A 27,664-nucleotide genomic window follows, 5' to 3' on the forward strand; every position below is an offset into this window, starting at 1 on the left:
AAGACGCGGGTCCGTGTTTCTAGAGGGACTGCTCTGCACCGAGTCTCTTTAGTTCCGGAGGTGTCTGCGACGGTGGGAAATGCTGGCGCGCGCGGCGCGGGGCACTGGGGGCATTTTACTGAGGGTAAGAGCAAGCCTGGTTTCTTCAGGGGATCGAGTCAGAGATCACCTGGGTCCTCAGCTGAGAAAGAATAGGATTCTGAATCTGGAGAGAGACCTGGGGTCGGGGATCATGGTTTTCCCACGTGAATTCCGTTCCGAGGACCCTTGAGGGTCGCGGCTTGGGGATATGCCTCCAGGGTAGATGCCAAGGCGGGCGGGGTGCCCTGCCGACTGGGGTCTCTTCTCACCCTCGTCTTCCCTTCAGGGCTCTGTGCGGGCTCCTAGCCGCGCTCCGCGCCGCGCCTCCTCTGGCTTGCCCCGAAACACCGTGGTGCTGTTTGTGCCGCAGCAGGAGGCCTGGGTGGTGGAGCGAATGGGCCGATTCCACCGGATCCTGGAGCCTGTGAGAGCCTCCCCAGCCCTTCCCCACCCCACTCCACCCCCCCACCCCGGCCAAACCGATGCCCAATTCCCTCAGGACACGGGGGGTGGGGACCTCCTTTTTGGAACCTGCCCACCTCTATGATTCCCAGGCCAGACTTGGCGGGGCACAGGCCGTCATCCCAGGGCACAGGCCGTGTTGCCACCTTTTCCTATTGATCTAGCATCCCAAATGCCCCATTCCTGGGAATCTCCCTACCCCTCCCTACTGCCCCATCTGTCTGCTTAGAGAATGCTAGTTTGCTGGCTTTATTTGTATGACTCTCCACTCCAATAAGAAAGAGGCCCAGCTTCACATACCTATCCTCTTGGGCTTCCCTGCTGGTGACAACCCCAGCACTCTTAAGACCTCTCTCTTGGCTGGAGCTACTGCGTTTGTGGTTGTATTCTATATGATTCCCTACCCACTCCAGGCCTAGCTTGGATCCCCACCCCATAGTCCCATCCCTCTGAGGACTGATACTCCTCTTCCCAGGGCTTGAACATCCTCATCCCTGTATTAGACCGGATCCGATATGTGCAGAGTCTCAAGGAGATTGTCATCAACGTGCCTGAGCAGTCAGCCGTGACTCTCGGTGAGGGGCTCAGGGTGACATGGGTGCTCTGAGACCATTAGGATGTGGTTCCTGGAGAATCAAAACTTGGAAGAAAGAGCTAGTTGGACCTGAGGATCTGACCTTCCGCCTTTCTCTCCTGCTCCTGTAGACAATGTGACTCTGCAGATTGATGGCGTCCTTTACCTGCGCATCATGGATCCTTACAAGGTACTTGTCCCCTGCTATTCCACCTGCTCAGTTGCCCTCCTCACTAAAACCCCGCACCGAAACTTCTTATACTCTTCATGCCCCTTTCAGGCAAGCTATGGTGTGGAAGACCCTGAGTATGCTGTCACCCAGCTAGCTCAGACAACCATGAGATCAGAACTTGGCAAACTCTCCCTGGACAAAGTTTTCAGGGTAAGAAGACCTGAGCCAGATTTAGTGTTTGAAGACATGTGCATACACTCTTAGTCCTTCCTGGGCGTCATGATTAGTCTCAGGTCCTTCTCAGTTAAGGCCCCTAAGTGGTGGGCTAAGGCCATGGGGCTTATACCTCTCTTCTTCCAGGAGCGGGAGTCCCTGAATGCCAGCATTGTGGATGCCATCAACCAGGCTGCCGACTGCTGGGGCATCCGCTGTCTCCGTTATGAAATCAAGGATATCCATGTGCCACCCCGGGTGAAAGAGTCCATGCAGATGCAGGTGGGGGCCAGGGAGGGATGGGGAAGAAGACCTCAGGGTCTTCCAGTCCTAGCAGGACCAGGATTCTCTTCCCTATTGTGATGGGCATTCTTGTACATCTGTATAAGAGTTTCCCCTGGCTTCTTGTTGATGGGGTTGCTGGGGGTTTCCAGGTGGAGGCAGAGCGACGGAAACGGGCCACAGTTCTAGAATCTGAGGGGACCCGAGAGTCGGCCATCAACGTGGCAGAGGGGAAGAAGCAAGCCCAGATCCTGGCCTCTGAGGCAGAAAAAGCTGAGCAAATAAATCAGGCAGCAGGTCAGCAGAGTGTAGCGGCTAAGGGAGGACCAAGGCCTGGGTCTTTGAGGGTTGGTGCTAGGACAGGAACTTTGGGGTACCAAGCTCTGTCTCTTTTCTTCCAGGAGAGGCCAGTGCAGTTTTGGCCAAGGCCAAGGCTAAGGCTGAAGCTATTCGCATCCTGGCTGCAGCTCTCACACAACATGTGAGAGGCCCTTGGGTGGGATGGGAAATAGAATTGACAGTGGAATGGGTTCCTTCACCCAACCTTAGGGGGAGTTCCTGGTTTTGTGAACTCCGTTGACCCAGATAACATGTCTTTTGTCTTCTGACCTGTATACCCTCTCCCCAGGAACCTGACCTCCCTCTCCTCTCCCTTTCATCCTCCCCAAATCTGTGATTTCTGATTTTATCCCCACTGTGGCCACAGAATGGAGATGCAGCAGCCTCACTGACTGTGGCTGAGCAGTACGTCAACGCGTTCTCCAAACTGGCCAAGGACTCCAACACCATCCTGCTGCCCACCAATCCCGGTGATGTCACCAGTATGGTGGCCCAGGTTAGAGTGCCCTTAGGACCTGGCACAGAGCACCAATGCCCGGATAGAGACACTACCATCACCACTCACACACCATAGCGGGCTTCAGAATGCTCTGAGCCCTGGACCTCCCTTCCATTCCTTGTAGAGAATGAATCTCTAAGAACAAGATACCCCACCTCACCTTGGAGATAGGAAAGATCTTGAGACACCTTTTAGTAGACATCTGTACCCGCAATCTGAGGGTCCACTTGCTCTGAGGGATAGTTTCTAAGATTACTAGAACCAACTCCACAATTTAAAAGATTGAGGCTTGACAGAGGAAGAAAGAAAAAACAACCCCACCTTCTTTCTTTTACCCATTGGTGGGTTGGGCTATGCTCTCTGTCAGGTATCCTCATGGCTGTCTCTCTGTCTCTCTCAGGCCATGGGTGTTTATGGAGCCCTCACCAAAGCGCCAGTGCCAGGGGCCCAGGACCCAGTTTCCAGTGGGAGCAGCAGAGATGTACCAGGCACAGATACAAGTCTCGATGAGGAGCTTGATCAAGTTAAGCTGAGTTAGTGGAGCTAGGCTTGACCAGGGAGGCTGGGGGCTGGGAAGTAGCACTCCCAGACTTCAGCTTTGGCCTCTGTGCCGAGATTTTTTTTTTTTTATTTGAACTTTAATCATGTAATAAACTCACCATGGCAAACCAAGAACTGTCCTCTTTGATTGGGAAATGAAGTTGGGGAAGTTACCAGTGTTTCCCATGGATGTCCATCCCATCCTTCAGCCCTGTCAGGACATTGGAGCTGATGTCTCCATGAGCAAGAATGACCCTTACATAAAGCGAAATTATCCTGTCTTCAGGAGAAGCTGTGGGGTAGGGTGGAAGAATTGAACCACCTTTGTACTGAACTGCCAGCTGGAGAGTGTAGTCTCCTGCTAGGGAGTGTGGGGTGTGTACTTGAAGCAGATGGTTGAGAGGACATTCCTGGGAGGGAGGACTGCCCTGGCAGGGTAGTACTTTGAATGCTTTTAAGGTCTTCACGGACTGAAATGGTTCCTATTCATTCATTCATTGAAAAACATTTAATGATGCCTACCATGTCCAAGCTCAATGCTAGACACGGGGATAAAAAAAAAAATTAACTGAGACCTAGTGATCCTGCTTTCATGGAATACAAGGTCAGGTAGAGGAGATGGACAAGGAAAGTGCAAGCTGAGGGCACCTGGGAGAAGGAGCATGTCTGCATGTGGGCAGCAGCGTTGTTGACTCTGTCATTGAGCACAGGCTGGAAGAGTTAACAAGCATTCACCAGGCTAGACCCGGGGTACTAGAATATCCAAAACAAGAAATCAACATATTCAAAGAGTTGTGGTTGAAAGATGGGTTGTGAGGGGGGCTGTGACTGTGGAAAAGGCTAAATCATAGGGAACTAGGGTACTGCTAAAGGCCTTGGACTTTATTCTTAGCGATGTGGGGAACCCTGGAGTTACCGACAACCTCCCCGCCACCTAAAGAATTTTAAGAGGATTAAGGTGGTCACATTAGTGTTTTAGATGGAGCTCTCCTGCTACAAGGTGGAGAAGGGATATGAAGAAGAGAAGGGAAGCTGAGAGGACAGTAAAAAGGCTGGCTCAGTGATCCTGGAGAGTGTGAGGAGGCCTGAACTGAGGTGAGACACCCTGGGGATGGAGATGGAGGGATGATTCGACATATTTCTCTCTTTATTCTTTAAATATTTGTTGTCCTTTAAGTGAAAGTTTACAAATCAAGTCAGTCTCTCATACAAAAATTTATATATACCTTGCTATATACTCCTAGTTGCTCTCCCCCTAATGAGACAGCATGCTCCTCTCCACCCTCTATTTCTCTGTCCATTCAACCAGCTTCTGTCCCTTTCTGCCCTCTCATCTCCTCTCCAGACAGGAGCTGCCAACATAGTCTCATGTGTCTACTTGATCCAAGAAGCTCACTCTTCACCAGTATCATTTTCTATCCCATAGTCCAGACCAATCCCTGTCTGAAGAGTTGGCTTTGGGAATTTGGGAATGGTTCCTGTCTTGGGCTAACAGGATGTCTGGGGACCATGACTTCCGGGGCCCTTCTAGTCTCAGACCATTAAGTCTGGTCTTTTTATGAGAATTTGAGGTCTGCATCCCACTGCTCTCCTACTCCCTCAGGGGTTCTCTGTTGTGTTCCCTGTCAAGGCAGTCATTGGTTGTAGCCGGGCACCATCTAGTTCTTCTGGTCTCAGGCTGATGTAGTCGCTGGTTTATGTGGCCCTTTCTGTCTCTTGGGCTCATAATTACCTTGTGTCTTTGGTGTTCTTCATCCTCTTTTGCTCCAGGTGGGTTGAGACTCATTGATGCATCTTAGATGGCCACTTGCTAGCATTTAAGACCCCAGATGCCACTCTCCAAAGTGGGATGCAGAATGTTTTCTTAATAGATTTTATTATGCCAATTGACTTAGATATCCCCTGAAACCGTGGTCCCCAGACCCCTGCCCCTGCTACGCTTGCCTTCGAAGTGTTCAGTTTTTTCAAGAAACTTCTCTGCTTTTGGTTTAGTCCAGTTGTGCTGACCTCTCCTGTATTGTGTGTTGTCTTTCCTTTCACCTAAAATAGTTCTTATCTACTATCTAATTATTGCAGACCCGTCTCCCTCCTGACTCTCGTAACCACCAAAGAATATTTTCTTCTCTGTTTCAACTATTTTTTGAGTTCTTATAATAGTGGACTCATGCAATATTTGTCCTTTTGCAGCTGCCTAATTTCACTCAGCATAATGCCTTCCAGATTCCTCCGTGTTATGAAATGTTTCACGGATTCATTATTGTTCTTTATTGATGGGTAGTATTCCATTGTGTGAATATACCATAATTTATTTATTCATTCATCCATTGATGGGCACCTTGGTTGCTTCCATTTTTTTGCTATTATAAACAGTGGTGCAGTGAACAAGGCTCTTATTTCTCTAAGATATATTCCAAGGAATGGGATTGCTGGATCGTATAGTAGTTCTATTTCTAGTTTTTTAAGGAAGCACCAAATCGATTTCCAAAGTGGTTGTACCATTTTACATTCCCACCAGCAGAAGTGTGTAAGTGTTCCAAGTCTCTCTACAACCTCTCCAACATTTATTATTTTGTGTTTTTTGGATTAGTGCCAGCCTTGTTGGAGTGAGATGGAATGTCATTGTTTTGATTTGCATTTCTCTAATGGCTAATAATCATTAGCATTTCCTCATGTATCTATTAGCTACCTGAATGTCTTCTTTAGTGAAGTGCCTGTTCATATCCTTTGCCCATTTTTTAATTGGGTTATTTTCTACGTATTTCTGAATTAGAATTTATTCACTTATCCATTCAATATTTATTAAATCCCAATTATATGCCAGGCAATGAAGATATAGTAAGAAAACCAAATTCCTGCCCTCAGTAAGCTTATATTCTATTTCAAGGGGACAAATTATAGATAAGACATATAGTATTTCAGATGCTGATGAATTGTGCTATGGAGGAAATTAAAGATAGGGAGAGGGGGACTAATTTTAAGTACAGGGTCCCAGGAAACTATGGGATGTTATATTTGAGCCTAAATATGAAGGAGCTGGGGAAGTGACCTATTGCAGTATCTGGGAATAAAGTTGACAAGGGATTGCAAATACAAAGACCCTGAGGCAGAGCATGCCTGGCTAGTAAGTGGGGGAGCAAAGATGCTGTGGATGAAGTAGTTAAGGAACCAAAGTGGCAGCTAGATGAATCAAAAAGAGAGGGGGGTAGCTATGTGTGGACATGTAGGGCCACTGCAAGAACGTAGGCTTTTACTGTGAAATGAGAAATCAGTGGTTTGTTTTGTTTTTAATTATAGCTTTATTGATACGCCCACTGAGCCACTTCCGAAAGATCACAATCATGAAAACCCTATGGAGCAGTTTTACTCTGCAACCCATGGGGTCACCATGAATTGGAATCAACTCACTGGCAACTGGTTTGGTTTATTGAGATATAATTTACATACTATACAATCCACCCATTTAAAGTGTAAATTAAATTGTTTTTAGTATATTCACAGAGTTGTGTAAGTACCACCACAATTTTAGACCATATTCATCACTGTCCTCACCCCCAAAAAACCTGTATGCTAGGCCACAGCAATTACTAATCTACTTACTGTCTCTATAGATTTATGTATTCATACAAACGGAATCGTATGATATGTGGCCTTTTATGACTGGCTTCTTTCACTTAGCATAATGCTTTCAAGGTTCATCCATGTTGTGTAGCATGTGTCATACTTCATTTCTTTTTATGGTAGAATAATATTCCATTGTATGAAAATACCACATTTTGTTTATCTATTTGTCAGCTGGGTTGTTTTCATCCTTTAGCTCTTATGAATAGTGCTGATATGAACCTTTTATTTACAAGTTTTTGTTTGGATGTATTTTCATTCCTGTTGGGTATATACCTAGGAATGGAATCCTGGGCCATCTAGTAACTTCGGAGCCCTAGTGGTGTGGTAGTTAAGAGCTTGGCTGCTAACCAACAGGTCAGCAGTTTGAATCCACCAGCTGCTTCTTGGAAACCCTGTGGGGCAGTTCTACTCTGTCCTGTAGAGTCACTGTGAGTCATAATTGACTTGATGGCAACGGGTTTGGTTTTGGTGTATGGTAACTTTATGTTTAACCTTTCGAGGAACTTCAGCCTGTATTCCAAGGCAACTGCACCATTCTGCATTCCTACCAGCAGTGTGCGAAGGTTCCAATTTTTTCATCCTTACCAACAATTGTTACTATCTGTCATTTTTATTCTAACCACTCTAGTGGGTGTGAAATGGTATCTCCAACATTTCCCTTTTGGCTAACGATGTTGAGCATATTTTCATGTTCTTATTGGTCATTTGTATATATCTTCTTTGGAGAAATGGCTATTCAGATCCTTTGCTCATCTTTTAGTTGGGTCATTTGTATTTTTATGATTGAGTTGTAAGACTCGGTGAGAGGATTTGAGAGTAGGAATAGTAAAAATTCATCAGTCGGAGTCAGCTAAGCCAAAGGGGAGAAATAAGTATTACTTATCACCATTTTGGAAACCCTGGTGGCTTAGTGGTTAAGTACTATGGCTGCTAACCAAAAGGTCGGCCATTCGAATCTGCCTAGGCGCTCCTTGGAAGCTCTATGGGGCAGTTCTACTCTGTCCTGTAGGGTCGCTATGAGTCAGAATCTACTCAACGGCAACGGGTTTTTTTTTTTTTTTTTTTTAATCACCATTTTACAAATACAGAACGAGTCTCAGTTAAATGATGCCCAAACACAGTGAAAGGCAGAGCTAGAATTCAAGCCAAGTTTGATTCCAGAGGCCTAGCTCTTAGTCTTAACCGTGAACGGATAGCAGGACCCTGAACTCTTCTTTTAATTTAGTCCCTTGCCCACCCAAATCTCCTACTACATTGCTGTAATCTCCCCAGCTGTCGACCTGTTGTTGCTAGCCCTACGCTCCTTGCCGAACTTCCTTGGAGGCGCCGGCAGATGGCGATGAAGTCCCCGGCAGGCCGCTCTGTCCAACCGGAGTACCTTTGTGGTGCCAGGCTCCTGGCGCCGCCGCACTTCCGGGCGCCGATCCAGGTGAGCTAGTTAGGGTCTTCTGAGACCCCCTCAGGGTCTTTGACCCTGAAGTGAGGGATCCTCTCCAGCCTGCGCAGTCTGAGGTGTCCAGTACCGGGGTCAGGGTGCCCAGGCCTAGGTAGCTGCACGAGGAGGCACAGCCGCCGGGACGCCTGGGTCCCGGCGAGGTCCAATGAGCTGTCAGCCCGGCGCACCTGCCCCACTTCGCCGGAGACCCGCGGAAGTCGCGCCTCCGGTCTCCTGGGGACCCTGGCAGTCCGGAACCGGAGAGTGACTCCTTCCCTTGTTCTCTCAGTCCCTGCCTGGCAGAGCCGTCTGCTCGGCATGGGTTCCCCAGTGACAGGGAGCCCCGACAATCCGAGGGGGGTTGAGATTGGCGAGGAGAAGCAGAGAGACTGTCCGGTAGAGAGCAGTCTGCCGCTTGAAATAAGTTTGTCTCATGGGCTGTTTTTTCAGCATTGGAATCTCCTGGAGGACATACACAAATTCCTATGCTTTACAACCAAAGATCCTGATTCAGTAGATATGGGGTGGGCCCTAGAAACCAGCGTTAACAGCCTTTCCAGGTTGATGCTCATAATCTGTGGATCTCACCTTCAGAACTAGTTGAGAGGAATATTGCATTGGGTTGGCTCTGGGTTTGTTTATCTTCAGGAGGGCTTCCAGTAGGGTGTAATTCTAGCTGGGTTTTGGATTGAGGGACTGGAATATCCACTGCTTTCTCTTCCCACCCCCACCCTCTAGTGATGAATTCCCTCCCCTGCTCCTACCAGAATGCAGAAGGTGTCAGTGCTGCTCTTCCTGGCCTGGGTCTGCTTCCTCTTCTATGCCGGTATTGCCCTCTTCACCAGTGGCTTCCTGCTCACCCGTCTGGAGCTCACCAACCATAGCAGCTGCCAAGAGCCCCCAGGCCCTGAGCCCCTACCCACAGGGCACCAAGGGGAGCCCGGGGCCTGCTGGATGGCCTCCCGTTTCTCCAGGGTTGTGTTGGTGTTGATAGATGCCCTGCGTTTTGACTTTGCCCAGCCCCAAGTTTCACACATACCTGGGGAACCTCCTGTATCCCTGCCTTTCCTGGGAAAACTGAGCTCCTTGCAGAGGATCCTGGAGATTCAGCCCTACCATGCCCGGCTCTACAGATCTCAGGTTGACCCTCCCACCACCACCATGCAGCGCCTCAAGGCCCTCACCACTGGCTCACTGCCTACCTTTATTGATGCTGGCAGTAACTTTGCCAGCCATGCCATAGTGGAAGATAATCTCATTAAACAGCTCACCAGTGCAGGTCAGTCTAGGCCCCTTTGGAGGCCAGGAGTACTTTGTCTGATTCCTTCTTTTGTAGTCAGGGAGCCAAGACTTTGGGTGCCCAGCTGCATGTTTGACTGTGTTGTGAAAGGCACAGAAGGAGAAAGAGAACAGGTCCCTGTGTACAGGGAGCTCAGCTTGAGGGATAAAGGAGAGAGGATCTGGGCTTTGTCCTTAAGGAGCTTCTAATCTGCATGGAGCATTGGTTTTACTCTTGGGGAACTCTTTAAGTAACGTGCAGGCAACAGGAGGAGATAATGGGCCTGGTACTCTTGCACATGTGGAGGAGAGGGCAGAGGGATCCAGGCTGTGTCCACAAGTACTCATTGACTTGGGAAAAGCAGAATACACCCAGGAAAAACAGCAGCAGAGATACCCGGGGACACATCTAGCAGAGCATTTTACAGGAACGAGGAGTAATAGGTCTGGGTGGAGTAGAGTTATCGGGGAAAGCTTCCTGAAAGAAAATTCCAGGCCTTGAAGGATAAGGAGTTAGTGGGTACAATTGCTGTGACTTAGAGTGCATGGCTGGAATTCCTAATGGGTCTTTAAAGAGCCCCTTTTCTTTTTCCCTGCACTCTTTGTCATGTCCCTGCAGGAAGGCGCGTGGTCTTCATGGGAGATGATACCTGGAAAGACCTTTTCCCCGGAGCTTTCTCCCAAGCTTTCTTCTTCCCATCCTTCAATGTTAGAGACCTGCACACAGTGGACAATGGCATCCTGGAACACCTCTACCCGACCAGTGAGCACAGGGCCAGAGGCTGACCTGGCAAAGATGGAGGGTCTGGGGAGGGCTGCTTCACTTCACAAATTCTGATCCTCCCACTGGTGCAAGGGCCTGGGTTTGTGTCCCTGGACATAGGGAAGTTGTCAAAGTCTGGCTGGGGTTGAGATGTGGACCTTAGTCCCCTATGCTCAGTGTTCTTGCCTCCACAGTGGACGGTGGTGAATGGGACGTGCTGATTGCTCACTTCCTGGGTGTGGATCACTGTGGCCACAAGCATGGCCCTCACCACCCTGAGATGGCCAAGAAACTTAGCCAAATGGACCAAATGATCCAGTGAGTGTTGGGTATTGGCTGGGGGAGTGGATTTGTGTCTGAGAACCTCAGCATATATGGCCCCAGAAGAAAAAGTCCTTATCTTGGAATCTTTCTCTTGACTGAATTCTGTGTTCTCCAGACTATTTTCTGAAGCTAGGGGCCTTATCCATGTAGAGTAACTCAGTGTATAGCTTTGGGCAACAGGATCATAGCAGATGGGGTATCCCTTTGTTAAAGGTCTAGGCCCTACTAATAGAAATCAAGGCTGGGGGTAAATGGGCCCCTGAGAAAAACTCTTTATCCATCTCTACTTTCTGACACATTTTTTGGCCCCCAGGGGCCTTGTGGAGCGTCTGGAGAATGATACACTGCTGGTGGTGGCTGGGGACCACGGGATGACCATGAATGGGGACCATGGAGGGGACAGTGAGCTGGAAGTCTCAGCTGCACTCTTTCTGTACAGCCCCACAGCCCTCTTCCCCAGCACCCCGCCAGAGGTGAGGCCTGGGGTGTCCCTTGTCTCACCAGTTGCTAGGTATTCAGCCCACATCATGATCACAGCATCCTCATGGATCCCTTAATTTTAAGCCCCCCAATTCATGATCCTAGGCATTCTCTACTCTTATTTCCTACTTAGGCCCCAATACCTTATATCGCAAACACTGACTTCAGCTCTGTTGTGAACACTTTGACCCTGTGCTTTTCCTCTAGGAGCCAGAGGTGGTACCTCAAGTCAGTCTTGTGCCCACGCTGGCCCTACTACTGGGCTTACCCATTCCATTTGGGAACATCGGGGAGGTGATGACTGAGTTGTTCTCAGGGAACAAGGACTCCCAGCCCTACTCCTCTGCTCTGGCCCAAGCCTCTGCTCTTCATCTCAATGCCCAGCAGGTAGGTAAGGGGCTGGACTTCTAGGTGACAGAGCTAGAGTGGTTATATGAGAAGCGTAATGACCCACTCTATTGTTCTTTGTGCAATCTTAACCCACCTTTGTTAGTCATGTTCCCCTTCCATCATCCCTTCCTTCTCCCATCCTGGACAAAGTTTAGGTCCCCCCTTTTATAATGTCTACCCTTGCCTCTGTCCCAACTTCTATCTCTGACCTGTCCCCCTTGGTCTCTGACCTTTTCTGCCAGGTGTCCCGATTTCTTCACACCTACTCAGCCGCTACTCAGGACCTCCAAGTTAAGGAGCTTCAGCGGCTGCAGAGCCTCTTCTCCAAGGCCTCTGCTGACTACCAGCGGCTTCTGCAGAGCCCCCAGGGGGCTGAGGCAACACTGCAGGCTGTGATAGCTGAGCTGCAGCAGTTCCTGCGGGGAGCTCGGGCCATGTGCATTGAGTCTTGGGCTCGGTTTTCTCTGGTCCGCATGGCAGGGGGTGCCACTCTTTTGGCTGCTACCTGCTTTCTCTGTCTGCTGGCATCTCGGTGGGCAGCCTCCCCCGGGTTCCCTTTCCACTCTCTACTCCTGATACCTGTGTCCTGGGGTCTGGCTGGGGCCATAGTATATGCTGGACTCCTGGCAACTACTGGGCTGAAGCTGGATCCAGTGGTTCTAGGGGCTGTGGCTGCAGTGGGCTCACTCCTGCCATTTCTGTGGAAATCCTGGGCTGGCTGGGGGGCCAGAAGGCCCCTGGCAGCCCTACTTCCCATCCCTGGGCCTGTCCTGTTCCTCCAGCTCGTTCGCTGGGCTACCTTCTTCTCTGATAGCTTTGTTATAGCTGAGGCCAGGGCCACCCCCTTCCTTTTGGGCTCACTCATCTTGCTCCTGGTTGCCCAACTTCACTGGGAGGGCCAGCTGCTACCACCTAAGCTGCTTGCAATACCCCGCCTTGGCCCTTCAACCCCAGCAGGCCCCCCACGGCACAATGGCATGCAGGCCCTGGGGCTTGGAGTTGGGTTACTTTTATGTACAAGGCTAGCTGGACTCTTTCATCGCTGCCCTGAAGAGACACCTGCTTGCCGCTCTTCCCCCTGGCTGAGTCCTCTGGCCTCCATGGTGGGCGGTCGAGCCAAGAATTTGTGGTACGGAGCTTGTGTGGGGGCACTGGTTGTCCTGTTAGCTGCTGTGCGCCTGTGGCTTCGCCGCTATGGTAATCTCAAGAGCCCCGAGCCCCCTGTGCTCTTTGTGCGCTGGGGGCTGCCACTTATGACCCTGAGCACTGCTGCCTACTGGGCGTTGGCATCAGGGGCAGATGAAACACCCCCACGTCTCCGGGCCCTGGTTGCTGGGGCATCAGTTGTGCTACCTCGGGCTGTGGCAGGGTTGGCTGCTTCAGGTCTCGTGCTGCTGCTCTGGAGGCCCGTCACGGTGCTGGTGAAGGCTGGGATGGGTACCCCAAGGACCAGGACTGTCCTCACTCCCTTCTCAGGCCCCCCCGCTTCTCAAGTTGACCTGGATTATGTGGCCCCTCAAATCTACCGACACATGCAGGAGGTGTTCCGGGGCCAGTTAGGGAGGACCAACTCTCAGGGCCCCCTGACTGTGGCTGCGTATCAGTTGGGGAGCGTCTACTCCGCTGCTATGGTCACGGCTCTCACCCTGTTGGCCTTCCCACTTCTGCTGTTGCATGCAGAGCGCATCAGTCTTGTGTTCCTGCTTCTGTTTCTGCAGAGCTTCCTTCTCCTGCATCTGCTTGCTGCTGGGATACCCATCACCACCCCTGGTAAATACATATCTCAGCCCTTGTTCATCCAAGGACAGTAGTGATAGTGATAGTGATCTTGTTCATCCAAGGACAGTAGTGAGTTCAGCCCCTCTTGTTTTCAGGGAGGCGGAACTCCTCAGATTCCTTGCCTTGACACAGGGTCTTATGCCCCACACAGTTGGGAAGGTCTTCCTGATGTCTTCTCACCTGCTATAGCCAAGCTCATTGGTCACTTCTGCTGACTCCCAGGCTAGCAGGGTTCATGGGGGAGGGAGATAAGGAGCCCTCCTAGACTAACTTCTTATGGTATTGCTACATCCCAATGACCCAATAGGGGCATTTCCTAATTCCCAGTGATGGCAGTGATGAATTATGAGTGTATAATGAATGGCATAGGGAGCTGTGTATAAATGAAAGAGAGACTGATCACAGTGGGGTTCAGGGGCTTAGGTTAGGGTGATGGGGCTTTGTGCCACAGAAGGAATTAGAATAACAGAGTGTTGACTGTAAGGAGGTTGGGGTGATGAGCATGTATGTGTGTGAGGGTTTACACTAAATAGTGGGAGTATGTGATCATAGGGCAGTAGACCATGGTTTGGGGAATGGGATGTGACTGTAAGGAAGCATATTTCTTCCCCCAGGTCCTTTTACTGTGCCATGGCAGGCAGTTTCTGCCTGGGCCCTCATGGCCACACAGACCTTCTACTCGACGGGTCACCAGCCTGTCTTTCCAGCCATCCATTGGCATGCAGCCTTCGTAGGATTCCCAGAGGGTCATGGCTCCTCCATCTGGCTGCCTGCTTTTCTTGTGGGAGCCAACACCTTTGCTTCCCACCTCCTATTTGCAGGTACCTCCTTATCCCTTCCTTACTTCCACTGCTTACTCTGGCTTTGTGGAAGGAAAGGAAACCTGTGGATTTGAGTGAGGAGATGTGGTTTTAATGGATCTTTGGCACCTCTTGACCTAGGCTAATTAGAGTCTGAGCCAACGAGCGTGGTTGGGAACCAGGGGCTCTTATCTCTGGGTCCTTCACTGACTCCAGCCCTGTCCACTCCTGAGGCAGTAGGTTGCCCATTGCTCCTGCTCTGGCCCTTCCTGTGTGAGAGTCATGGGCCTCGGAAGAGGCGGCAGACCCCCAGGAATGACGCTGAGGCCAGAGTCAGGCCTGAGGAGGAGGAGGTGGAGGAGCCACTGATGGAGATGCGGCTTCGAGATGCACCTCACCACTTCAGTGCGGCGCTGCTGCAACTGGGCCTCAAGTACCTCTTCGTCCTTGGTGTTCAGGTGGGTGCAGGGGGAGATTAGGGAGTTAGTGACCTTTTCTCATGTGTGTACATCACATTCTTTCTTTCATACTTTGTTAAAACCCTGGGAGGGAGGCTAGACTGAGGTACAGGTAAGTGAAGTGGTTGCCCAAGGCCACCAGACTCAAATGGCAGTATTGAGACTTGAACCTGGGTTCCTTGAATCATAGTCCTAGGTCGTTTCCTCTTCACAACCTAGATCTGAACTCTGCTGGTTGCGTTTGGGGATTACTCCATTAGTGCATAGACTGGAAAAGCTGAGGTGATGGTCAGGATTCTTTTCCCAAGCTGTGGTCACAAATCCTCTTGTCCTCCAGAGGCAGAAGGTATTGTGCTGACATCTTCCTCCATGCTGGGAGGCAGAGCCTGAGTTAGCATCACAGATGGATAGTAACTTGCCTAAGGTCACAGAGTTAGTGGTTAGGCCAGGACAAGAATTGGGTTGCTAACTCCTAGCACAGGGTTTTTTCCAGTGACACTCACGGCTTTCCTCCTCCTTCCATTCTATACATGGACCTACAGCAACTCTTCCATTGCCCCGCATCCTCCTTCTCAAGTAACTCGGCCCCTCCTCTCCTCCTTTAGATTCTGGCGTGTTCCTTGGCAGCCTCCATCCTCCGCAGGCATCTCATGGTCTGGAAGGTGTTTGCCCCCAAGTGAGTGGATTTGCTTAAGAAGTAGAGGTGGTGAGGTGGGAGAAGCTTGGAGCAAAGTATGAATACCCAGGATGGACATGGCTTTGCCTCTGTACAGAAGAGGCTCTAGATCTGCCTTCAGTATCCCCTGAGATTCTCTGCCTTTCTTTGCAGGTTTATTTTTGAGGCTGCGGGCTTCATTGTGAGCAGCGTGGGACTTCTCCTGGGCATTGCTTTGGTGATGCGAGTAGATGGTGCTGTGAGCTCCTGGTTCAAACAACTAGTTCTGGCCCAGCAGAGGTAGCTTAGGCTGCAGGAGCTGGCTCCTGGCCACTGAGAGAGCTGGAGAATAGTATAGCCTGGCCAGTACTGATGCCGGATCATCTGCAAGAGATGCTCTGCTACACCTTTTACCACCATGCAGCCAGAGGCTACTGGCATTTGGGACTTCACTATTTTATAATTAAGACTCATAGTGGGGCCTGATCCCTGATTCCTGTGTTAGACGCATGTGAGGGACTGAGAGGTGGTCTCCAAAGTGGAATAAAAGAATTTACATAAACATGTGTCTGAGATGTGGGGCACCCCCACTATCGCATAGGGTTGGAGGGAGGTGAGTTACCTCCCTCCCATCTGGCGCAGTCATCCAGGTGTGCTATACCTGAGAACCTTTGGGAAGTGGTTGGAGTTGTCTGAATTCACTGTCCCCACCTCTTCCCACATCACTTTTATCTCACATGCCATTTTCCTTTGCCATGCAACACATTAAGTTCCTATGCTTTGGCTGATAACAGAGGTATGGAGAAGGCTGAAAAGATAAGCCTAGGTATCAAGGAGCACACAGACTTGAAAGGGAAAAACTTTGTCATGCATTAAGGTACTAACAGGGAAGATTTCTGTGGGACCAAGTCCCACCTTTTGTGGTCCCTTAATCCTAGTCTGGAAACCCTGGTGGCGTAGTGGTTAAGTGCTACGGCTACTAACCAAGAGGTCAGCAGTTTGAATCTGCCAGGTGCTCCTTGGAAACTATGAGGCAGTTCTACTCTGCCGTATAGGGTCGCTATGAGTCGGAGTCGACTCAATGGCAGTGGGTTTGGTTTTTGGTTTTTTAATCGTAGTCTCAGCCTTTTCTAGAAATCCTAGGCATCATTATCCTAATTCCCTTCCTAACCAGTAGAGCTTTCTTTTTATTACTACTTTCACTGAAGCTCCAGATAGTGCTGTGCCCCCTCCTCTGCTGTGTCCTTTCACTCCAGGACACCATTTGCCCTTCTGTTCGGAGGCCTCCCTAACTTCCCAGCCTGTGCTGCCTTTATTAGATCTACTTGTCCATCTCACACAGCATTGCACCTTGTTCCATTGATTATTGCTGACTTGAAGCCAAAATGGTTAATCTGCTGCTCCTCCTGTATGTTTCCCATGCCCTCTTGCCACCTCGCCACTCCTGTGTCATGTTTGCAGGCTGGCATGAAACCTTTCTGGAGATGTCCATCAAAGGAATTCAGAAGAGGCTCTGGGGAGCCGGGTCAAGACTAGGGTTTGAGGTTTGAGTCCCCAGGGCAGAAGATGAGATGACTGCAGTGAAGGACAGATGCTAGAACTGTGGGACAGCACCTACTTTTGAATAAAAAAACCCAGTGCCATCAAATTGATTCTGACTTATAGCAACCCTATAGGACAGAGAAGAACTGCCCCATAGGGTTTCCAAGGAACACATGGTAGATGTGAACTGCCAACCTTTTGTTTAGCAGTCATATCTCTTAACCACACTTGAACAGGCAGGAGGAAAAAGAGAAGCCAAATAGCAATGATTGAAGTAAAAGCGTTCACTGCTGTGGTAGCTAAGGGATGAGTGCAAATTATTATTATTTTTGTTTTTTATTGTGCTTTAAGTTAAAGTTTACAAATCAAGTCAGTCTCTCATACAAAAATTTATATATACTTTGCTATATACTCTTAATTGCTCTCCCCCGAGACAACCCTCTCCTTCCCTCCACGCTCTCTTTTCGTGTCCATTCCGCCAGCTTCTAACCCCCTCTGCCCTCTCATCTCCCCTCCAGATAGAAGATGCCAACATAGTCTCAAGTGTCTAGTTGAGCCAAGGAGCTCATTCTTCACAAGCATCTTTTTCTATCCCGTTGTCCAGTCCAATCCCTGTCTGAAGAGTTGGCTTTGGGAATGGTTTCTGTCTTGGGCTAAGAAAAGGTCTGGGGGCCATGACCACCAGGGTCCTTCTAGTCTCAGACCATTAAGTCTGGTCTTTTTATGAGAATTTGGGTTCTGCATCCCACTGCTGTCCTCCCTCAGGGGTTCTCTATTGTTCAAATTGTTAATGGCCAGTAGTCCCAAGTGCTACAGAGGTCAAATAGAAAGATGAAGAAAAGTGTGTGCTGTTTCAGGAACTTAGAGGATCTGTCATTGGTGACCCTGCTGGAAACATTTAATAATGCAAAGGGAGAAGTTAGGCCCCAGCTGGTTTGTAAGAAGAATTAGAAAAGGCCCCCTGCCCCAGCCCTGCACCTCCTTCTGGTGAACACAATTCCCAAGCATAGTTTGGTGAGCAGACAGTGCTTTTGTGAGAAGAAAAAAGGACCTTTTCTCCATCCCTAGTACTATGAGGGAAATCCTGGTGGTATAGTGGTTAAGAGCTATGGCTGCTAACCAAAAGGTCAGCAGTTCAAATCCACCATGCGCTTCTTGGAAACCATATGGGGCAGTCCTAGTCTGTCCTATAGGGTCATTATGAGTTGGAATCGACTTGATGGCAATGGATTTGGGTTTTGGTAGTACCATGAGAAGGATTTCAGGCTCCAGTTGCCCAACCTTTACCCTACCACCACTCCCTCTTTGTTTTTGGCAGGGGTGCCCTTGTCTAGGGTAGAAGTTTGTTCTGATGATCTTCCAACCACTATTTCCCTTTCCCCTGATTCTTTAGAGGAAGATAGGTTAGCATTGATTTACACTATTTAAAAGTTCTTTCTAATTACATCCCTGCCTTTTATTTTACATCAAAGAGCCCATTCTACACTAACTCAGTTTCTTTTTTTAAAGAGCCTTTTTGAGGTACAGTGTATATACCATAAAATGCACTCATTTTAAGTGTACAATTCCATGATCATTAGTAAATTTATGGAGTTCAATCATTACCACAATTTAGATTTTTCTTTTTGTAACAGTTATATTGAGATAAAATTCACATACAATTTGTCCATTTAGGGTGTACAATTCAATGGTTTTTAGTATACTCACTGAGTTGTGTAACCATAACCACAATCAATTTGAGAACATTTTCATCACCCCAAAAAGAAGCTCCATACCCTTCTGCTGTCAGCCTTCAGCCTCATCACACACCCTCATCCCCAGTCCTAGGCAACCACTATTCTACCTTCTGTCTCTGTAGGTTTGCTTATTCTGGACATTTCATATAAATGGAATATAATAAGTGTTTTTTTTTGTGACTGGCTTCTTTCACTTAGCACAATGTTTTGAAGGTTCATGTTGTAGCATGCATTAGTACTTTGTTCCTTTTTTTAATTGAGGTAAAATTCACATAACATAAAATTAACCATTTTACTCATTTTAAAATGTACAATTCAGTGGTCCTTAGTACATTCACGGTGTTGTGCAACAGTGACCACTGTCTCATTCCAGAACATTTTCATCATGCCAAAAAGAAACCCTGTACCTGTTAAGAAGTCACTCTGGTAACCACTAATTTGCTTTGTGACCCTATAAGATTGCCAATTCTAGATGTTTCATATAAATGGACTTATACAGTATGGTCTTTTGTGTTTAGCTTCTTTCAGCCTAATGTTTTCAGGCCTTATCCATGTTATACTATCTATGTATTAGTACTTCATTCCTTTTTGTGGTTGAATAATATTCTACTTTTTGTGGCTGAATATTCTACTACATGAATATACTACACTTTATTTATCTCTTCAATAGTTGATGGACATTTGGTTGTTTTCACTTTCTGGCTATTGTAAATCGTGCTGTTATGAACCTTCTTGTGCAAGTTTTTGTTTTGAATTCTCTTGGGTATATATACCTAGAAGTGAAATTGTTGGGTCATATGGTAACCCTACGTTTAACCTTTTGAGGAACTGCCAGTCTGTTTTCCAAAATGGCTGTACCATAGTACATTCTCACCAGTAGTGTGTAAAGTTTCCAATTTCTCCACATCCTTGCCAACACTTGTTTTTTGTCTTTTTTTATTCTAATTATCCTAGTGGGCCTGAAGTGGCATCTCATTGTGGTTTTGATTTGCATTTCCTGATGTTGAGCATTTTTTCTTGTGCTCGTTGGCCATACGTATATGGATCTTGGCTGAAAGAATACCAGAAAGATATTTACCTGTATTTTATTGACTGTGCAAAGGCATTCAACTTTGTGGATCATAACAAATTATGGATAACATTGTGAAGAATGGGAATTCCAGAACGCTTAATTGTGCTCATGCAGAACATGTACATAGACCAAGAGGCAGTCATTCAAACAGAACAAGGGGATACTGCATGGTTTAAAATCAGGAAAGGTGTGCATCAAGGTTGTATCCTTCACCGTACCTTTTCAATCTGTATGCTGAACAAATAATCTGAGAAGCTGGATTATATAAAGAACAAGCATCAGAATTGGAGGAAGACTTATTAACAACCTGCAATATGCAGATAACACAACCTTGCTTGCTAAAAGTGAAGAGGACTTGAAGCACTTAACTGATGAAGATTAAAGACTACAGTATGGATTACACCTCAACATAAAACAAAAATCCTCACAACTGGACCAATAAGCAAGCAGTATCATGATAAACAGAGATAAGATTGAAATTGTCAAGGATTTTCACTTTACTTGGATCCACAATCAACACCCATGAAAGCAGCAGTCAAGAAATCACTGGATGCATTGCATTGGGCAAATCAGCCGCAAAAGACCTCTTTAAATTATTGAGAAGCAAAGATGTCACTTTAAGGAGTAAGGTGTACCTGACCTAAGCTGTGGTGTTTTTAGTTGCCTCATATGCATGGGAAAGCTGGACAATAAATAAGGAAGACCAAAGAATTGATGAGTTTGAATCATAGTATTGGCAAAGAACATTGAAGAGACCATGGACCGCCCAAAGAATGAATGAATCTGTCTTTGGAAGAAGTACAGTCAGAATGCTCCTTAGAAGCAAGGATGGTGAGACTGCATCTCACATACTTTGGACAAGTTATCAAGAGGGACCGGTCACTGGAGAAGGACACCACACTTGGTAGAGTAGAGGGGTCAGTGAAAAAGAGGAAGACTCTCAGTGAGATGGATTGACACAGTGGCAACAACAATGGGTTCAAGCATAACAAAACTTGTGACAATGGTACAGGACTAGGCACTGTTTCAAGTTCTGTTGTACAGAGGGTTGCTGTGAGTCGGAACCAATTTGATGGCACCTAACAACGACAAGGAGCATTTACATATAAGTTTGTGTGGGCATATTTTCACTTCTTTTAGGAAGGTTCCTTGGGGTGGACTTGCTGTGTTGTATGGTAAACTTATGTTTAATTTTTAAGTAACTGCCAAACTGTGTTCTAAAGTGATGGTACTGTTGTTTATCCCCACTGGCAATGTATGGGGGTTCCAGTTTCTACACATCCTCACCAACACTTGATATTATCTGTTTTTTATTGTAGCCATTCTATGTGTATTTGTGTACTGGGATCTCATGGTTTTAATTTGCATTTCCCTAAAGGCTTAAAAAAAAAAGAAAAAAAAATTTTTTTTTAAAGGCTAATGATGTTGAGCACCTTTTATGTGCTTCTAAGCCATTTGTATAATTTTTTTGGGTGAAATGTCTACTCATATTTTTTGCCCATTTTCAATGGTCTTTAAAAAATATTTTCATTATTGAGTTTTGAGAGTGTTTATATATTATGGATACCAGTCCTTTATTAGGTACATGATTTTCAAGTAATTTTTCCCACCTTGTAACTTTTCTTTGAATTTTAATGGTGTCTTTGCAACACATGAATTTTTAATAATAAAATCCAATTTATTAATTTTTAAAATTGCTCATGCTTTTTTGTGCTAAGAACTTACTGCTTAACTGAAGGTCACAAAGATATTCTTACGTTTTCTTCCAGAATTTTATATTTTTGGCTCTTAACATTTAGGTTTGTAATCCTTTTTGAGTTAATTTTATGTGTGGTCTGAGGTAAGGGTCAAAGGTTATTATGATTATGTATTTTTATTATTTTTTGCATACCGATAGTCAATTCTCCTAGTTCCATCTGTTGAAAGCTTTGGGCAAGCACCTTCGAGCAGTGCAACTGCACAAGCACAGGGCCACGCTACCACGCGGTTGAAGAGACAGTGGTCAGCGTGAGAAACTCATCAAGTTCCCTGCCTTATGGGGCTCTCTAAAATCACAGCATCGGTAGTGAGCCGGTAAAAATAGGACAATTACGGAGGGCTTTTTTTGGCGTCCCCTCTGTGCCTTTCCGAGACACTTTCCTACCGGGGCGGACTTTTCCTTGCTCCTCTCCGCGAGACTACGACTCCCAGCATGCAGCGCGCGGGCCAGCCCTTCGCGAGGGAGAAACCTGGGAAGGTCTCGTTGTGTCACTGCGAGGAAGGGTCGAGCCACCGACTGTGGTGCCGAGATCGGCTCCATTCTACCCTTTCTCAAGGTTTCGGGCTCCGCGAAAGCCAAGCCGACCGAACCGCTAGCCGAGAGACATCCGCGCTTACAGACTCCATCCTCCTCCGCCCAGCACCAGCCTCTCTATGGTCCGGGCCAGACTCGTTTTTTCCCCGAGTGTTCCGCGAGCACCAGCTCTTGAAGACGACCAACCACAGCTGCGAGTTTGGTAGGCTCGGCCAACCAGAGGCGAGATTGGAAGCTGGGGCGGGCGGCGGGAAGGGAAGAGAGTTCCTTTCTCCAAAAGGGTGGGGCGGCCTGGCAGATAACCCGAGGGAAGCAGGGGAGCCGCGGCGGCGTGCGGAAGGGCGCGGGGTCCCTCCACTTTCAAGTGGGAGGCTTCGGTACCCGCTCCGGGTGTCCAGCCCCAGCCTCGGCCACCATGTCCCAGACCCCTCTGGACTCACCATCGCCGCGCGCCAGCTGCCTGGACCTTTGGAGGGAAAAGAATGACTTGCTAGTTCGGCAGGCCAAGGTAATGCTGTGGCTGAAACCCTTGCCAGCCCCAAGCCTCTGGAAAGTGGGTTTGCAGCGGAATTACCCCTGCTGGGGAGAGGCTGAGCTTGACCACTCCCAAAGAGCCAGAAATGACTGGAGAATGACATCCCCTGCCTCTGCCACAAAGGGAGAGAGAAGGACTTATCCTCAGTGACACCCCCTCCCACATTTGACAGGTGACTCAGGACTCCGGTCTGTTATTGAGGCAACAGCATTTGGCTCAGGATGCACTGCAAGGGTTCAGGGAACTCCTTCATAGTCTGAGGGGTAAGCGAGGGTCCTGCCCAGGATGGTCATTTCCCCTCTGCCGCCGGAGAACCGCTCCGCTTCTGCATTTCTGGGGTTGAGATGATCACTCAGGGGTTAGGGAGTTGTGTTTAAGGTACAGACTGGACTGGGGTGGCTTCATCGTTGTACAAGTAATTACACACTCTTTCTCTCTCTCTCTTTCACTGCCACTTGAAGAAGTGGTTTCTAGTCCAGACTCTGTCCAGAGAGTGGGTTCTTTATTGAGATCATTTTGGTTGGAGTGGGTGATCTTTGAGCAGGGATCTTATTTGGGGAATCTTTTGGGGAATAGTCAGTGAGACCAGCATTTGTTGCTCCAGGGCTTCCTGCAGCTATTTCTGCTCTTCCCTTGGAGCTGACTGTCATCTGCAACTTTATTACACTGAAAGTGAGCCATACCCAGGGCTTCACTGAGGACCAGGCCCAGGATATCCAACAGGGCCTAGAGAGAGGTGAGGGTCAGAGATTGACTCCCATGCCCCTGGCAGCTGCAGTCTGAGTTTAAGCCCTTTTAGGGAGATGGGAGGAGCACCATAATCTGTCACCTCCACAGATAGATTCTCTTCTCTGATCCTGTTTGTACCCCTCAGACCAGGTTGAGGCATTCTTATTGTGACCCTTGGGCTTCCGCAGAAGAGGAAGATGAAGAGATGTGGGTGAGGGGATAGACGATGAGGTCCCACCTCAGCTGTGCATGTGTGCTCTACAGTGTTAGAGGCCCAGGAGCAGCTAGGACCCCGGCTGGAATGTGGGCTCAGGGAGCTGTGGGACTCTGTCCTCCATATTTCCTCCCTTCTGCCGGAGCTACTTCCTGCCTTGCACCACCTGGCTGGCCTGCAGGCTGCCCTCTGGCTGAGTACTGACCGTCTTGGGGATCTGGCCTTGCTTCTGCAGTCGCTGAATGGCAGCCAGGTAATAAGGGAAGTGACCTGGATGGAAGAACCCCCTTCCCTGGCTGCAGTACAATCATTATGTGCTGGAAAGGCTGTTTGGTTGGTGGTCAGAGACCTGGAACTCTTGAATGACCTTGTTCTGTTTGGGCCCTCATTGGGGGATTCTCTTGGGAGTGTTTTTTATGGCCTAATGATGTTGGGTAAGGTTAGGGTTCTCATGACCTTGCTCAAGTCACTTCCCAGCCTGTCTTATCAGTAACCCGGACATGGTGCCTTGCTTCTTGTCCTCATGGGCTTATCATGAGTGAGAAGGTGAACTAGAATCGATCCTCACTGCCCCAGGTTTTTCTTCTTCCCTTTATCCTTGCCCCATAGTTATCTATCTCTTAGAATTGAGGGAGCAGGGAGCAGGAGGACCCTAAAGCTCAATGTTTCAGCCAGGGTAGACTGAGACAGGAGAAGAGGGGATGGTTACGAACTTGAAGCCTCTAGTCATCTTTTTCTTCCCAGAGTGGGGCCTCTGAGGATCTGCTGCTGCTGCTAAAAACTTGGAGCCCCCCAGTTGAGGAGTCAGATGCTCCACTGACCCTGCAGGATGCCCGGGGCTTAAGGGATGTCCTTTTGACAGCATCTGCCCTCTGTCAAGGTCAGCTAACAACCTGACTCATCTCTTCTTTCCCACTTCCTGTCCCAAGGGGCCGTCTGGGCTCATGGCCTCTCTGTCATGTCCTGTTCAGCCCCATGGGTTCTTGTAACCCATTATTCATCCTGCCCTATGGACCTCTGTAAGCTCATGCCCCGATTTCCCTCAGGCCTCCAGGAGCTAATCACAGGGACCCTACCCAGGGCACTGAGTAGCCTGCAGGAAGCAGCCTCAGGTCTGTGTTCACGGCCCGTGTTGGTCCAGGTGTACACGGCGCTGGGGACCTGTCTCCGTAAGATGGTAAAGACAGTCCTGGGGTTGGTGAAGGGAAACCACGAGTGTTATGGGCAGCTTTCTGCTTTGTGAGGGTAGCTGAGGCCCATGTCCTCCCACCCCTCTAGGGCAATCCACAGAGAGCATTGCTGTACTTGGTTGCAGCCCTGAAAGGGGGATCTGTTTGGGGTCCCCCGCTTCTGGAGGCCTCCAGGCTATATCGGCAACTGGGGGACACAGCAGCAGAGCTGGAGAGTCTGGAGCTGCTGGTTGATGTAAGAAACTATGCCCAGTGAAAACACAGGGTGGAGGATTACTGAGGTGCTTGCAGTGCGGTGACTAGTCAAGCTACAAGTATAAGGAAGTATGGCTCCAAAAAATTATACTTTTTTCTTTCTGTCCCCTTTAGGCCCTGAGTGTCACCCAGAACTCTGAAACCCCCCAACTTCTCATTGAGGTAGAGTTGCTACTCCCACAACCTAATCCAGACTCTCCCCTTTACTGTGGCACACAGAGCCAGGCCAAGCACCTACTAGCAAGCCGATGCCTACAGACGGGCAGGTGACGTTCCCCCTTGCTCATATGAGCTCCCTTCTCACTTCTGATGCCTTCTCTGGAATGTGACTCTGCTTCTGTTCTTGGGATTGGGGGCTAGAGCAGGTAGTAGTGGGACCTAGGTCCCTACTCTTGGCCTCCTGTCTTGCTGCTGGACCTGAACTGAGAATTCTTCACCCAGGCATTAACCTCTTATATCTTTAAAACTCTGAAGTCTCTTCCTGAATCCATTCTATAATTAGGGAATATCCACTGAGCTAGGGTTGGAGCCCCCAAGACACCACCCTCATCCCCTAGGGCCCTCGAGCATCCTTCTGTTAGCTAAGAGAAAACGTTGGAGGGACCTGCCAGAGGCCTGAGGTGAGGTGCATTGTCTATGACTCCTCAGGGCAGAGGATGCTGCAGAGCATTACTTGGACCTGCTGGCCCTGTTGCTGGATGGCCTGGAGCCAAGGGTAGGTGCGTCTTTGAGGTTCTTTGCAATAGGTAAGGAAGGCTGAGGTCCCCTTTGGAGTAGAGCAGGACTGCTGTTTCTACCTCTACAGTTCTGTTTGTCCAATCTGGATGGTGAGAGTGGTATAGGTGGGGACCAGATAGAGAAGGCTTCCCAGAGCAAGAGGTCCAGAGCAACAAGCAATGGATAGTCTTTGCATGGTACTAAAGCCTAGTAAAGAGGCTGGGGACAGTGGCTTATGCCTCTTCAAGACACTACACTTTCCTCCCACCCCAGTTTTCCCCACTCCCCTGCCCTCCTGGGCCCTGTATGCCTGAGGTGTTCTTGGAGGCAGCAGCAGCGCTGATCCAGGCAAACCGAGCCCAGGATGCTTTGACTGTTTGTGAGGAGCTGCTCATCCGAACATCATCCCTACTTCCCAAGATGCCCTGGTCATGGGAAGATGCCAGAAATGGAGCCAAGGAGCCAATAAACTGCCCACTCTGGGTCTCTGCCACCTACCTGCTTCAGGGTCAGGCCTGGGTGAAAATGGGGGACCAAAAAGAGGCAGTTAGTGAATTTAGCCGGTGAGTTTGAGAAGCCCTGGGGGACATGGGGTAGGGGGGTAATTTTCTGATTGGGACCAGAGTGGGAGCTCTGTCCTTACCTAGCTGCCCCAGAGTTTCTTAGGTTGAACCTCTACGCCACATCCCGCTTCAGGTGCCTTGAGCTGCTCTTCCGGGCCACACCTGAGGACAGAGAACAAGGTAATCTAGACTTAATGTTCATCTTCCCTCCTGGAAGTGGTGGTGATGGAGATGGGTTCTCTTTCCATGTGTCCCAACCCATCAGGAGACTAAAGGCAAGAGGACTACGGACATGGAAAAGATAGGGAGGGACTTAGGATTTTGGTGACTGTGACTGGGAAACCACTTCTTGACTTTGAGAGTGGTTCCCAGGGGCTGCTTCCAACAGTGACCAGAGGTGCAGACCAGATGTGGCACTGCAACAGCTTCGATTAGCTGCTCTGATTAGTCGTGGACTGGTATGGGTGGCCAGTGGCCAGGATACCAAAGCTCTGCAGGACTTCCTCCTCAGCGTGCAAATATGCCCAGGTTTGTATACTTGCATGAGATCAGATATGTACAAATGTGCATGGACAGAGAGGCCTAGGGGAGGTATCGGGCATGGATGTAAAATTGGTATTCCCAGATAGGAGAGGTGAATGGGATTATGCTATATATATCTAGGGACATAACCAGGTGCACATATAGACATATACAAATGTGTATACAGAGCCCCCAAGAGTTCCCAGGTCTTCCCATGTCCTCAGACAAAAAGACAGTGATTGTAGTAGCAGTGATTTGGGTAGGAGGAGCAGTGCCGGCTGAGCCTTTTGTCCTGGGCAGGTGAAAGAAGACAGCTTCTACATTTGTGAGTGACATTCAAGGTGGACCCTGGGATAGGAATTGTTAGGAATGATCTATCTCAAGTTCCATGTGTGACTGTAGGCAAGACATTTACCCTCTCCAGGCCCCAGTTTCCCCTTTTATAAAACGATGCCTAAGTCTCTGTCAAGATCTAAGGCTCTACTCTGGGGTGGGGGTACAGGTAATCGAGATGCTTCCTTTCACCTGCTTCAGACTCTGAGGAGACTGGATCGGAGGAATGAGGCCACTGCTTTCTGGTGGAGGTTAGAGGCCCAAACTGAGCTGCCACCAGAGGATGCCACATGGTGAGGCTGAGGCCTGCTGGCTTGGGGCTGAGAGGCACTTGAAGTCCTGGAGCCTCAGGCCTGTTGGGGGTGGTGGGGAATAAAAGGGAAGAGATGGCTGCCCAACCTTCTGCCTAACCTTCACTCTGGGGCATCTTCCTTCTTGCTCTTTAGGTCTCTCCCCCTATACCTAGAAACCTGCTTGAGCTGGATCCACCCTCTGGACCAGGAAACCCTCCTGGAAGAGTTTCGGACATCTCTGCTGGAGACTTCTGATCTGTAGCTGCCATGTTTCCTAGACCAGCTTGAGCTGGCCCCCCAACGCCTCTCTGTGGGGAGGACTTTTCTTTACCATCTTTGGAAAATGTGGCTGGAGCTTCCCACTCTTACATAATTCCAGTTGGAGAGGTTGGTAGGTGTCCTGCCAAATTTGGCCTAGTAACTGCCATCCTGGTTCCAAAGGAAGCATCCCCCTGCGACCTCCAACAAGACATTGAATTTGTTTATGGCATGTTTTTTTATGTATTAAGTAAAATCTCATATTTA

General features: G+C 48.7%; 3 protein-coding genes across 5 annotated transcripts; all 3 read left to right on the forward strand.

Moving 5' to 3' along the window:
* On the forward strand, window positions 1–3,297 carry STOML2 (stomatin like 2). Its single transcript, XM_064291774.1, has 10 exons — window positions 1–124; window positions 368–505; window positions 1,019–1,118; window positions 1,249–1,307; window positions 1,398–1,499; window positions 1,650–1,784; window positions 1,937–2,081; window positions 2,186–2,265; window positions 2,491–2,619; window positions 3,023–3,297. Exons 1-10 carry the CDS (start codon window positions 80–82, stop codon window positions 3,158–3,160), a joined length of 1,071 nt encoding a protein of 356 aa, XP_064147844.1. The 5' UTR covers window positions 1–79; the 3' UTR covers window positions 3,161–3,297.
* A 115-nt stretch (window positions 3,298–3,412) lies between these two features.
* Window positions 3,413–21,609, forward strand: PIGO (phosphatidylinositol glycan anchor biosynthesis class O). 3 transcript variants are annotated; one of them, XM_023545168.2, is made up of 12 exons: window positions 3,413–4,257; window positions 8,056–8,212; window positions 8,957–9,497; window positions 10,116–10,259; window positions 10,454–10,577; window positions 10,897–11,056; window positions 11,271–11,450; window positions 11,696–13,223; window positions 13,847–14,053; window positions 14,270–14,490; window positions 15,096–15,166; window positions 15,320–21,609. In XM_023545168.2, the coding sequence occupies exons 3-12, from the start codon at window positions 8,987–8,989 to the stop codon at window positions 15,447–15,449; spliced, it is 3,276 nt and encodes a 1,091-aa protein (XP_023400936.1). In that variant the 5' UTR covers window positions 3,413–4,257; window positions 8,056–8,212; window positions 8,957–8,986; the 3' UTR covers window positions 15,450–21,609. The 3 variants fall into 3 exon arrangements, with proteins under 3 accessions (XP_023400936.1, XP_003407347.1, XP_064147838.1); XM_003407299.4 differs by having other exon boundaries at window positions 3,413–8,212; XM_064291768.1 differs by having other exon boundaries at window positions 3,413–8,212; window positions 8,986–9,497.
* Window positions 21,610–22,189: 580 nt separating this feature from the next.
* On the forward strand, window positions 22,190–27,664 carry FANCG (FA complementation group G). The gene is made up of 14 exons (XM_010587855.3): window positions 22,190–22,296; window positions 22,496–22,586; window positions 22,928–23,059; window positions 23,317–23,519; window positions 24,011–24,146; window positions 24,313–24,443; window positions 24,545–24,691; window positions 24,826–24,977; window positions 25,360–25,426; window positions 25,702–25,991; window positions 26,125–26,171; window positions 26,364–26,519; window positions 27,016–27,139; window positions 27,293–27,664. The coding sequence occupies exons 1-14, from the start codon at window positions 22,204–22,206 to the stop codon at window positions 27,399–27,401; spliced, it is 1,878 nt and encodes a 625-aa protein (XP_010586157.1). The 5' UTR covers window positions 22,190–22,203; the 3' UTR covers window positions 27,402–27,664.

Source organism: Loxodonta africana, chromosome 9 (genome assembly GCF_030014295.1).
Source record: "Loxodonta africana isolate mLoxAfr1 chromosome 9, mLoxAfr1.hap2, whole genome shotgun sequence".
Lineage (NCBI taxonomy): Eukaryota > Metazoa > Chordata > Mammalia > Proboscidea > Elephantidae > Loxodonta > Loxodonta africana.